Source organism: Ictalurus punctatus, chromosome 29, assembly GCF_001660625.3.
Source record: "Ictalurus punctatus breed USDA103 chromosome 29, Coco_2.0, whole genome shotgun sequence".
Lineage (NCBI taxonomy): Eukaryota > Metazoa > Chordata > Actinopteri > Siluriformes > Ictaluridae > Ictalurus > Ictalurus punctatus.
In genome coordinates, this window is record NC_030444.2 from 16,107,687 (window position 1) to 16,120,186 (window position 12,500).

Genomic DNA, 12,500 nt, shown 5'->3' on the forward strand with positions numbered 1-12,500 from the left:
AGTGATCCGATCCGGTGTTTATATCAGACTCGTCTGCAGTGATCCGATCCGGTGTTTATATCAGATTCGTCTGCAGTGATCCGATCCGGTGTTTATATCAGACTCGTCTGCAGTGGTCTGATCCGGTGTTTATATCAGACTCGTCTGCAGTGGTCTGATCCGCGGTGTTTATATCAGATTCGTCTGCAGTGATCCGATCCGGTGTTTATATCAGACTCGTCTGCAGTGGTCTGATCCGGTGTTTATATCAGACTCGTCTGCAGTGGTCTGATCCGCGGTGTTTATATCAGACTCGTCTGCAGTGATCCGATCCGCGGTGTTTATATCAGACTCGTCTGCAGTGATCCGATCCGCGGTGTTTATATCAGACTCGTCTGCAGTGATCCGATCCGCGGTGTTTATATAAGACTCGTCTGCAGTGATCCGATCCGGTGTTTATATCAGACTCGTCTGCAGTGATCCGATCCGGTGTTTATATCAGACTCGTCTGCAGTGATCCGATCCGGTGTTTATATCAGACTCGTCTGCAGTGATCCGATCCGGTGTTTATATCAGACTCGTCTGCAGTGATCCGATCCGCGGTGTTTATATCAGATTCGTCTGCAGTGATCCGATCCGGTGTTTATATCAGACTCGTCTGCAGTGGTCTGATCCGGTGTTTATATCAGACTCGTCTGCAGTGGTCTGATCCGCGGTGTTTATATCAGACTCGTCTGCAGTGATCCGATCCGCGGTGTTTATATCAGACTCGTCTGCAGTGATCCGATCCGCGGTGTTTATATCAGACTCGTCTGCAGTGATCCGATCCGCGGTGTTTATATCAGACTCGTCTGCAGTGATCCGATCCGGTGTTTATATCAGACTCGTCTGCAGTGATCCGATCCGGTGTTTATATCAGACTCGTCTGCAGTGATCCGATCCGGTGTTTATATCAGACTCGTCTGCAGTGATCCGATCCGGTGTTTATATCAGACTCGTCTGCAGTGATCCGATCCGGTGTTTATATCAGACTCGTCTGCAGTGATCTGATCCGGTGTTTATATCAGACTCGTCTGCAGTGATCCGATCCGGTGTTTATATCAGACTCGTCTGCAGTGATCCGATCCGGTGTTTATATCAGACTCGTCTGCAGTGATCCGATCCGCGGAGGAACTCCTTCAGAAAAGGACATGAAGGTGGAGGGTGACTTTAAATGAAGTTTAGAGCGACACAGTACAATGATATAATCTTTCATAGACGTGTTCATGTTTAAACAATAAATATTAACAACGTCATATTCCATTCATTATGTATATATTTATTTATTTATTTATATGAAGTTGCTCAAGCAAGTGGCAAAACATTTAAACAGGTACTTCTCTCACCTGAGAGATCACAGAGTGATACATGACTTCAAATAGTCATTTTCCCGAATAATCCTGAAGAGTGGTTAAGATAAATGTTAAAGCATGACCCCTAAAAGCACACGTGAAGTGGCCTCTGTCTGCCTTCCCACACCCCCCCTCCTCACCCTCACCCCCCTCTCCTCACCCACACCCCCCTCTCCTCACCCTCACCCCCCTTCCCACTCCACCCTCTCCTCACCCTCACCCCCCTTCCCACACCCCCCTCTCCTCACCCTCACCCCCCTCTCCTCACCCACACCCCCCTCTCCTCACCCACACCCCCCTTCCCACTCCACCCTCACCCCACCACACCCCAAATAAACTCCAACTAAATCTACCTGAGTAATGTGGGTGGTCCAGTGTCTCATTTCACATGTAAAATGTTTTCACTTCTTCTTCTGTTAACAGCTCCACCACTGAGATGGGTTTTACTGATTCTCTTTCCGACTCTCAGCCATCAGACGTCTGGTCAGTCTGATTATTTATTACATGTTAAACATCACCATCATCTTACATGGTTTTATAGACATGTATAGACATAACTGTTCTGATAAAAGCTCTTCAGCAGGATTTTAATTGAGATGTTGCTGATTTATGGCCCAAATTCTCCTTCAGGAACATTTTCAGTGAAGGTTCAGTCTCCAGCCTCAGGGTTCCTTGGTTCCTCTGTGTCTCTACACTGTGCTCTTGTAAACAACATGGATGCTCGAAACCTGGAAGTGAGCTGGTACCATCCCAAAATGCAAAACACCCCGATCCTGTCCTACAAGAACACACAGATCCAGAGTCCTGTAGATGTTCAGTACCAGCGCAGAGTGTTCCTGTTAGGAGAACTGGAGAAAGGAGATGTCTCTCTGAAGCTGGAGAACCTGACGCTAGCAGATAGAGGAGAATACGTGTGCCATGTGAGCAGTGATAACTGGTACGACAAGGCCACGGTGTCCCTCACAGTGAGAGGTAACGCTTAGAGCATCCTTTCATTTAACAAATGAAACGCTCGTGATGGATCTAACTGTGGTATCTCTCTCTCTCTCTCTCTCTCTCTCTGTCTCTGTCTCTCTCTCTCTCTCTCTCTCGCTCTGTCTCTCTCTCTCTCTCTCTCTCTCTCTCGCTCTGTCTCTCTCTCTCTCTCTCTCGCTCTCTCTCTCTCTCTCTCTCTCTCTCTCGCTCTCTCTGTCTCTGTCTCTCTCTCTCTCTCTCTCTCTCGCTCTCTCTCTCTCTCTCTCTCTCTCTCTGTCTCTGTCTCTCTCTCTCTCTCTCTCTCGCTCTCTCTCTCTCTCTCTCTCTCGCTCTCTCTCTCTCTGTCTCTGTCTTTCTCTCTCTCTCTCTCTCTCTCGCTCTCTCTCTCTCTCTGTCTCTGTCTCTCTCTCTCTCTCTCTCTGTCTCTCTCTCTCTCTCTCTCTTTCTGTCTCTGTCTCTCTCTCTCTCTCTCTCTCTCTCTCTGTCTCTCTCTCTCTCTCTCTCTCTCTGTCTCTGTCTCTCTCTCTCTCTCTCTCTCTGTCTCTCTCTCTCTCTCTGTCTCTCTCTCTCTGTCTTTCTCTCTCTCTCTCTCTGTCTCTCTCTCTCAGTGGTGGGATCCACTCCTGTTCTCTCTTTAACTGGAGCAGGAGGAGGACAGATAAACGTTAGCTGTCAGTCACATGGGTGGCTTCCTGAGCCGTCAATCACCTGGACAGATAAAGAGGGGAGAGATCTGAAACATCTGAGCAAAGACAAGTTCAGCAACAGTAAGATCTACTCATGTACAGGTACAGTAAAGAACCTCATAAAAAAAGAAAAGAACCCCAAATGATCTCACCTTTTTTCTCAGGTTCTGAAGGGGTTGTGGATGTGTCCTCGTGGCTGATTGTGTCTCCCTCGGAGTCTGAGTGGATCTCCTGCTCTGTGGGTTTGTCTGATCAGGAGAGAAAAGAAGGCAGAATAATGTTATTCGTCCCTGCAGGTGTCACGGGTAATTCATACTGAAAAAATATCATTTATGTCAGGACATTTTAAAATGGTGGAATTGCAGAGAAGACTTCTGGTGATTTTGTTTATGTGAATGTGTGCAGAGTCGTGGAGTGGATACTTCATTGTGATTCCCATCCTCCTTCTTCTTCTTCTTCTTCTTCTGCTGTGTGCTGCCGGAATTACAGTGTATCGTAAAAAAGGTGTGATACAAAAGTTGACTCTAATAATAATATATGAACCAGGAGAATGAATATAAAATCCAAATCCAGTCTAAAACTGTAGACTGACTCCAACAAAAAGGTTGGTCTGGTAGACAGACACACGCATGGAGATCAGAACATTGTTACGTGTAACAGTACGGGGTCCTGATGGTGCATCACCAAAGAAGACAGTGTAAAGCGCTTTGGATAAAAGCACTATATAAGTAAGCCATTTACCATTTAAACACCTGCAAGATGAGGGCTGGAGCAGGTGTTTAAATGCCTCACTTATATAGTGCTTTTATCCAAAGCGCTTTACACTGTGTCTCATTCACACAGCAATAGTAGCAGAGCTGCACTGCAAGGCAGTGACTTGCCATCGGGAGCAACTCGGGGTTCAGCGTCTTGCCCAAGGACACTTCAGCATGTGGAGTCACATGGGCCAGGAATCGAACCGCCAACCCTACAATTAGTGGACGACCCGCTCAACCACCTGATCCACAGCCGCCCTGTTTTTAGGAAGTTTTTAGCGGGACTTTAGCAGGTCTTTAGCGAGACTTTAGCGGGTCTTTAAGGGGTCTTTAACGGGTCTTTAGCAGGTCTTTGGGCTGCCTAATTCAGGAGCGTTTTCTCTTTGTTGTAGGTCTGATTTTCTCCAAGAGAAAAGGGACAGAATATACAGAAGGTAGGTGCTGGGGTAGTTCACTTCATTAATAAAGTCCAGCTAAATGAGTGATAATAACAGAAGCTTTGTTTACCTATAAAACATCAGGAACTCCATCAGAAACTGCACCTCTGAGTAACATCTGTATGGAGAGTCAGGATCAGAATGATGCTCCATCTATAATTCCTCATTCTGTGGTTGTAGGTTGGTCCCATCTTCTCATCTATACACTTCCTACACACACCTGATCAGCAGTTTATCATCTAATTATGTTTTCATCTCAGGAAATATTTAAAAGTCTCTGTTCCTGAAACGTTCTGTTTATTCTTTCTTTCTGCTAATAGATATAGATCAACCTTCTGAGCAAAGGGAAAAAACGCCACCAGCTCCATGTCCAGGTAAAAGTTTTTTAAAGCAGCTTCATGAACCTCTAACACTCTCGCTAAACGTATCGGCCTTAAAGGTGTTTCTGGGGGAACGCTTAAAGATCCTGTGAATTATTTTTTTTTACAACAGAGTGTTTCCCAAGTAAATGAGTTCCAAGTAAAACTATTTCAGAAAGTTAAGTACCCTTAATCACTCAATTAACCCGTAAGGAACCCAGAAGAACCTTATTGTATTTGAGTGTTTTATTTATAATAAAAGTTTATTGGTTTAAAGAATTTAAATTAAGTGACACTAGTTCTTCCATCTCTTCTATCAAGACCCCAAATCAGTCCAATCTGAATCCTAGAAAAGCTCTAAATCTGTTTCTACTGATTTTCTGTTCTGTGTTTGTGAGAGCAGATCTCAATCAGCAGAAATCATCTGAACAGCAGAATCCTGAAGAAGTGAAAGAAACCCCACACGTTGCAGGTAAATATACATTCATGTAGATTAATGGAGTTACAGAACAACAGTGCACCTCAGAATACTGATGTAGTCCATGTAAATATCAACTTTATTTAGGTTTATTACTGCTCTTTATGTTAAACACTGAAATTTAGAAACTTCTTTTTTAATTGTGCAACGTGCACATTACTGTTGTCATTTTGTTAGCTGATACGTTCCAAAGATCTATATTTTAATATGTTTTAGAAAGAAATTCGTACAGCACATAGGTATCAAGTTCATTATTGAGATTTTTCATAGAAACATGCAGTGTGTATTCAAAATTATAACTGCTGCTGTTTGCTGCCGCTCACTTCTACTTTTCAAAAACATAACATTTGCTAAAAATTTAATATGAATGCACTGATACTTAGTTCTGTTGACACCCAGAATCCAGAGAAGAGGACCCAGGATCCTGCTCCTCCTCACCAGGGTTCTCCACTGCTGGTTCAACCACTGATAAACCAAACTTCACTCCCACCACCTCAAATCCCACACCTGCTGCTACCATCTCAGAGTCTGCCACTGTCTCCACAACATCTGCAGGAAGTTTCAGCTCAGCCAATAAACATCCTACCAAAAATGCTGAAAGAAAAAGAAAAAACACCAAAGGGAGAAAGAACAAAGACAGAGCAAATGAAACAGAAAGCTCTTTTAACAAAGCTAAAGCAAGAGAAATCAGTACCAGGACATTTAACATGGAAAGCAAAGCAGACTGCTCTGAGTCCAAGCATCTCTGTAAGCAAGAAGCAGTAGAGAGTGAAGGTAAGAAATGTGGGGAAATGTGAACATTAAAATAACAATTTTACTGATTATTTTATACTGCTAAAAGTCTCAGTGTTTTTGGTTATTTTTATACAGATCTTGTATACACTGTATACGTACGATACTCCAGCTGTTTTATTTAGTGTCTGTTAGATATTATTAAAAATCTGAATTGTAAATTAATTGTACTTTAGGTAAATACATCATACCATTTAACAAAAATCTGAATATTTCTGAATATACCGTCTCATAAACAATATTGTTTTGTTAATCAGCGAACATTTCATAGTATACCATCTCACACTGCAAAAATACACAAACTGCTGTGTTATAAAATAGGTAAGAAAGCCAAACAGGTTGTGTGTGTGTGTGTGTGTGTGTGTTCGTGTGTGTGTGTGTTTTCCTTAACCGCTACTGTAAAGACCGGTTTGTTTTTAGAGATGCTAAAAATTGAATGGGAACGATCCTAAAGTGTCATCAGTCAGGATCAGAAACACATTATCTCTAAACACAACACAACACATATTTCACAACACAAACACAACGCATATTTCTATTTATTCGACTTTTCTGAGTTTGTAAAATTATTGATTAACTGTGATTTATGATTTTTCTAACAGATTTGGTCCAAGTGAAAAAATTCAAAGGTAAGAAATAAATTCAGTTTAACATTACTGACTTCCTGTGAAGTGTAAAGTAGTAATAATAATAATAATAATAATAATAATAATAATAATAATAATGATGATAATGTTATTTCTGCAGTGAACATCACCATCGACGGAGAGGAAACTCCAGAGTTCCTGACACACGAGGAAAAGGAGGTGAAGTGCTCCACTCCAGTGAATACATGGGACAGAAATCCTGATGATGATAAAATCTTCACTCTGTGTAAAGAGAAGTTTCACTGTGGTAAACGTTATTGGGAGGTGAAAGTGAGAGCGTCACATAAAGAAGAGAAACTGTCCTGGTTCGTTGGTGTAGCGAGTGATGCAGCTGAGAGAAAGTACAGCGTCCCGTTTACACCACACAATGAACTCTGGGTTCTCTGCTATGAAAGAGAAACAGGGCTTTATATCGGAGACGAAACAGAACGCATTTCAGTCCCAGACGTTAATAAAGAGCTCACAGCAGTGGGAGTGTTTTTAGACTGTGATAAACACACACTGTCATTTTATAATATTGATACACAATCACACATCTACACTTTCACTAACGTGGAGCCCAAAACACCTCTGCGTCCTCTGATCAGCCCCGGAGTCCGAGACAGTCATCCTGTACGCATTCTTTAGTAAAGTAATCTTATCTGTATTTCTATCATTTGTGATTATGAAGTGTACGTAACACATTCACAACATCTTCCATCTCTGAATAGTGAAATGATTCCTCACAGCTGTAAATACGCTCCTTTAGTACGGCTTACTGTAGTTAGAAAATACATTTTTATGATATCGTTACTGATATGACAATAAAGTGTGGACATGTAAGTTTGCTGCTTTACTGTCGGTTTTCTGTTTTGCTTTGAACTTTGTGAATGATTTCATTAAAATGGAACAAATTTTATATATATATATAAAAAAGAGACATTGCTGTAATTTCTTGTTTTGTGTGTAAAGTAAGTAGAAGATGACTGTGGCAGGTTTAACACTTTTATTAACACAAACTGCAGTAGTTCGTCAGAATTCATATTATACATTTCTGTATAAAGTATCATTTGGTTTTGAAATTCTGATATTTAACAGAACTTTAAACACGCAGTAGAGATGTATAATCTGCACTTTAATCTAGTACAATAACACAAAGGCCTAAATAATCAGATATGGCACATACTATTAGACTGTCTTGTGCTTCTTTAATAATAGATGTAATATATAAGGAATAAACAGTGTGCGTTTGTACAGTAAAATGATGAAGCACTGTCACGATTTCAAGGCAGAGACGGATACCAGTGCAGATTTACTTTTAATTAATAGCACAACAAAACAAGAACTATAAACACGATGCAAAACACTGAGGCAAAGACTAAACATAAACCAAAGACCTTAAACACAGCAGCATAGACAACGGCAAAGGAAAACAAACGTCAGATACAGAGTGCAGTGTAAACTGTGCTATACACAGGAGTGCTTGTTAACAAGAATGTGATTCAGGTGCAGGTGGTCACGTGACTGTGATGCAGTGAGGTGCAGTGGCTGCTGGGAACTGTAGTTCAGAGTTCCTTCTCTAATACATGACACAGACTTACAGTTATCACCCTGAAACTGATTATTTTCTTTCAGCAGCATGTCACCAAGTGTTTTATTCCTCTTATACCACAGCAGTTTACCAATGATTAGAGTTTTAATTTATTAAATACTTTCATTTATACTTTATTATTTATCTGTTTATAGTTACATTTAGTGTTGTGGAATATTTGTGAAACAAGTTCTGTTGTCACTTCTGTTGTCAGGGTCATGTACATACAGCTGTGATCGATGTTAATCTTTAGATCCATTAAGTAAAATACACTTGTTGTTTATGTGGAACACTACCACAGATGTGGAACACTTACACAGATGTGGAACACTACCACAGATGTGGAACACTTACACAGATGTGGGACACTTACACAGATGTGGGACACTAACACAGATGTGGAACACTTACACAGATGTGGGACACTACCACAGATGTGGGACACTAACACAGATGTGGGACACTTACACAGATGTGGGACACTTACACAGATGTGGAACACTACCACAGATGTGGGACACTTACACAGATGTGGGACACTTACACAGATGTGGGACACTTACACAGATGTGGGACACTAACACAGATGTGGGACACTTACACAGATGTGGAACACTTACACAGATGTGGGACACTTACACAGATGTGGGACACTAACACAGATGTGGAACACTACCACAGATGTGGGACACTTACACAGATGTGGAACACTACCACAGATGTGGGACACTTACACAGATGTGGGACACTTACACAGATGTGGGACACTAACACAGGTGTGGGACACTAACACAGGTGTGGGACACTAACACAGATGTGGGACACTAACACAGATGTGGGACACTAACACAGGTGTGGGACACTAACACAGATGTGGAACACTTACACAGATGTGGGACACTTACACAGATGTGGAACACTACCACAGATGTGGGACACTTACACAGATGTGGGACACTTACACAGCTGTGGGACACTTACACAGATGTGGGACACTAACACAGATGTGGGACACTAACACAGGTGTGGGACACTAACACAGATGTGGGACACTTACACAGATGTGGAACACTTACACAGATGTGGAACACTTACACAGATGTGGGACACTTACACAGATGTGGAACACTTACACAGATGTGGGACACTTACACAGATGTGGAACACATCCAGGAGGATGATGTGAAAGTGAAAGTAGAAGTGGAGGTCTGACTTCACTCCTCTCTGACTGTAGACGGACTCGCAGGTCTTCCAGCAGAACTTTACACATTATTCACTTCATACTGGTTTATCTGAAGCTTTCGGAGAGTACAGTGTTCCTGCTGCCATGATTCCAGGTAAGAGAAAGGTTTGGGCGTTTCTTCTCCTCTGTACGGTGCAGGAACGGCGAGATTGTGACTGCAGATTAATCCGGTCGCTCGGTGAGAGATCGGATTCAGCATTCCAGAGAAAAGATCGAATTCAATCCTTCACCACAAATATCACTTCATATCAAATCTTCAGCCTTCCGTCAGTTTCACTACCATGCACTGCATCGAGTTCGTGGGAATTCGGTAGAAACCCCTGATCGAGGAAGCAGGGGCAGTAGGGGCAGGAGGGGCAGGAGCTGGAGTGCGGGTCTATTCGGGGTTTGACGGTAATCATCGCCTTTATTCAGTCCGCTTTCTAAATCCTCATCAGAACCAAAACAACTCCCCAGAAACAGGTCCAAACCCGCGGAACCGAGTGTGTGCGCATTCCTGCGCGTCTTCCAACCGTCCAACCGAGTGGGGGGGGGATTTCAAGGGGAGACGGTGTTCCATTTCAAACCGGAAATGAGGCGGGTTTTCCCCTCTTTTCCCACCTGAAAGCCTGCTCCAGGTTCACACACACTGCAGCATGAACGCGGTGTTTATATCAGACTCGTCTGCAGTGGTCTGATCCGCGGTGTTTATATCAGATTCGTCTGCAGTGATCCGATCCGGTGTTTATATCAGACTCGTCTGCAGTGATCCGATCCGGTGTTTATATCAGACTCGTCTGCAGTGGTCTGATCCGGTGTTTATATCAGACTCGTCTGCAGTGATCCGATCCGGTGTTTATATCAGACTCGTCTGCAGTGATCCGATCCGGTGTTTATATCAGACTCGTCTGCAGTGATCTGATCCGGTGTTTATATCAGACTCGTCTGCAGTGGTCTGATCCGCGGTGTTTATATCAGACTCGTCTGCAGTGATCCGATCCGGTGTTTATATCAGACTCGTCTGCAGTGATCCGATCCGCGGTGTTTATATCAGACTCGTCTGCAGTGATCCGATCCGGTGTTTATATCAGACTCGTCTGCAGTGATCTGATCCGGTGTTTATATCAGACTCGTCTGCAGTGATCCGATCTGCGGTGTTTATATCAGACTCGTCTGCAGTGACCCGATCCGGTGTTTATATCAGACTCGTCTGCAGTGATCCGATCCGCGGTGTTTATATCAGACTCGTCTGCAGTGATCTGATCCGCGGTGTTTATATCAGACTCGTCTGCAGTGATCCGATCCGGTGTTTATATCAGACTCGTCTGCAGTGATCCGATCCGGTGTTTATATCAGACTCGTCTGCAGTGATCCGATCCGGTGTTTATATCAGACTCGTCTGCAGTGGTCTGATCCGCGGTGTTTATATCAGACTCGTCTGCAGTGGTCTGATCCGCGGTGTTTATATCAGACTCGTCTGCAGTGATCCGATCCGCGGTGTTTATATCAGACTCGTCTGCAGTGATCCGATCCGGTGTTTATATCAGACTCGTCTGCAGTGGTCTGATCCGCGGTGTTTATATCAGACTCGTCTGCAGTGATCCGATCCGGTGTTTATATCAGACTCGTCTGCAGTGGTCTGATCCGCGGTGTTTATATCAGACTCGTCTGCAGTGATCCGATCCGGTGTTTATATCAGACTCGTCTGCAGTGATCCGATCCGCGGTGTTTATATCAGACTCGTCTGCAGTGATCCGATCCGGTGTTTATATCAGACTCGTCTGCAGTGATCTGATCCGGTGTTTATATCAGACTCGTCTGCAGTGATCCGATCCGGTGTTTATATCAGACTCGTCTGCAGTGATCCGATCCGGTGTTTATATCAGACTCGTCTGCAGTGATCCGATCCGCGGAGGAACTCCTTCAGAAAAGGACATGAAGGTGGAGGGTGACTTTAAATGAAGTTTAGAGCGACACAGTACAATGATATAATCTTTCATAGACGTGTTCATGTTTAAACAATAAATATTAACAACGTCATATTCCATTCATTATGTATATATTTATTTATTTATTTATATGAAGTTGCTCAAGCAAGTGGCAAAACATTTAAACAGGTACTTCTCTCACCTGAGAGATCACAGAGTGATACATGACTTCAAATAGTCATTTTCCCGAATAATCCTGAAGAGTGGTTAAGATAAATGTTAAAGCATGACCCCTAAAAGCACACGTGAAGTGGCCTCTGTCTGCCTTCCCACACCCCCCCTCCTCACCCTCACCCCCCTCTCCTCACCCACACCCCCCTCTCCTCACCCTCACCCCCCTTCCCACTCCACCCTCTCCTCACCCTCACCCCCCTTCCCACACCCCCCTCTCCTCACCCTCACCCCCCTCTCCTCACCCACACCCCCCTCTCCTCACCCACACCCCCCTTCCCACTCCACCCTCACCCCACCACACCCCAAATAAACTCCAACTAAATCTACCTGAGTAATGTGGGTGGTCCAGTGTCTCATTTCACATGTAAAATGTTTTCACTTCTTCTTCTGTTAACAGCTCCACCACTGAGATGGGTTTTACTGATTCTCTTTCCGACTCTCAGCCATCAGACGTCTGGTCAGTCTGATTATTTATTACATGTTAAACATCACCATCATCTTACATGGTTTTATAGACATGTATAGACATAACTGTTCTGATAAAAGCTCTTCAGCAGGATTTTAATTGAGATGTTGCTGATTTATGGCCCAAATTCTCCTTCAGGAACATTTTCAGTGAAGGTTCAGTCTCCAGCCTCAGGGTTCCTTGGTTCCTCTGTGTCTCTACACTGTGCTCTTGTAAACAACATGGATGCTCGAAACCTGGAAGTGAGCTGGTACCGTCCCAAAATGCAAAACACCCCGATCCTGTCCTACAAGAACACACAGATCCAGAGTCCTGTAGATGTTCAGTACCAGCGCAGAGTGTTCCTGTTAGGAGAACTGGAGAAAGGAGATGTCTCTCTGAAGCTGGAGAACCTGACGCTAGCAGATAGAGGAGAATACGTGTGCCATGTGAGCAGTGATAACTGGTACGACAAGGCCACGGTGTCCCTCACAGTGAGAGGTAACGCTTAGAGCATCCTTTCATTTAACAAATGAAACGCTCGTGATGGATCTAACTGTGGTATCTGTCTCTCTCTCTCTCTCTCTCTCTCTGTCTCTGTC

At 43.6% G+C, this 12,500-nt stretch overlaps 2 protein-coding genes and 1 long non-coding RNA gene across 3 annotated transcripts in view; 2 read left to right on the forward strand and 1 right to left on the reverse strand.

Annotated features, from left to right (window-relative positions):
• LOC128629472 (butyrophilin subfamily 2 member A2) overlaps positions 1–7,325 on the forward strand; it is an 8,114-nt gene extending 789 nt beyond the window's left edge. The window contains exons 2-13 of the mRNA XM_053677731.1: positions 1,794–1,853; positions 2,001–2,342; positions 2,954–3,112; positions 3,196–3,336; positions 3,437–3,535; positions 4,179–4,220; positions 4,308–4,403; positions 4,544–4,597; positions 4,986–5,054; positions 5,460–5,834; positions 6,455–6,481; positions 6,600–7,325. Of these exons, the coding sequence (XP_053533706.1) occupies positions 1,794–1,853; positions 2,001–2,342; positions 2,954–3,112; positions 3,196–3,336; positions 3,437–3,535; positions 4,179–4,220; positions 4,308–4,403; positions 4,544–4,597; positions 4,986–5,054; positions 5,460–5,834; positions 6,455–6,481; positions 6,600–7,126 (1,991 nt within the window). The 3' untranslated portion in view covers positions 7,127–7,325. The remainder of the gene's footprint in view (positions 1–1,793; positions 1,854–2,000; positions 2,343–2,953; positions 3,113–3,195; positions 3,337–3,436; positions 3,536–4,178; positions 4,221–4,307; positions 4,404–4,543; positions 4,598–4,985; positions 5,055–5,459; positions 5,835–6,454; positions 6,482–6,599) is intronic.
• On the reverse strand, positions 1,070–4,424 carry LOC128629473 (uncharacterized). Its single transcript, XR_008393824.1, has 4 exons — positions 4,294–4,424; positions 3,184–3,279; positions 1,724–3,053; positions 1,070–1,155 (listed from the first exon to the last, which is right to left on the reverse strand). It is a non-coding gene; the product is annotated as an uncharacterized LOC128629473 (long non-coding RNA).
• Positions 7,326–9,253: 1,928 nt separating the features above from the next.
• Positions 9,254–12,500, forward strand: part of LOC108260607 (cell surface glycoprotein 1) — a 10,246-nt gene continuing 6,999 nt past the window's right edge. The window contains exons 1-3 of the mRNA XM_053677730.1: positions 9,254–9,406; positions 11,851–11,910; positions 12,058–12,399. Coding sequence (XP_053533705.1) covers positions 9,397–9,406; positions 11,851–11,910; positions 12,058–12,399 — 412 coding nt within the window. The 5' untranslated portion in view covers positions 9,254–9,396. The remainder of the gene's footprint in view (positions 9,407–11,850; positions 11,911–12,057; positions 12,400–12,500) is intronic.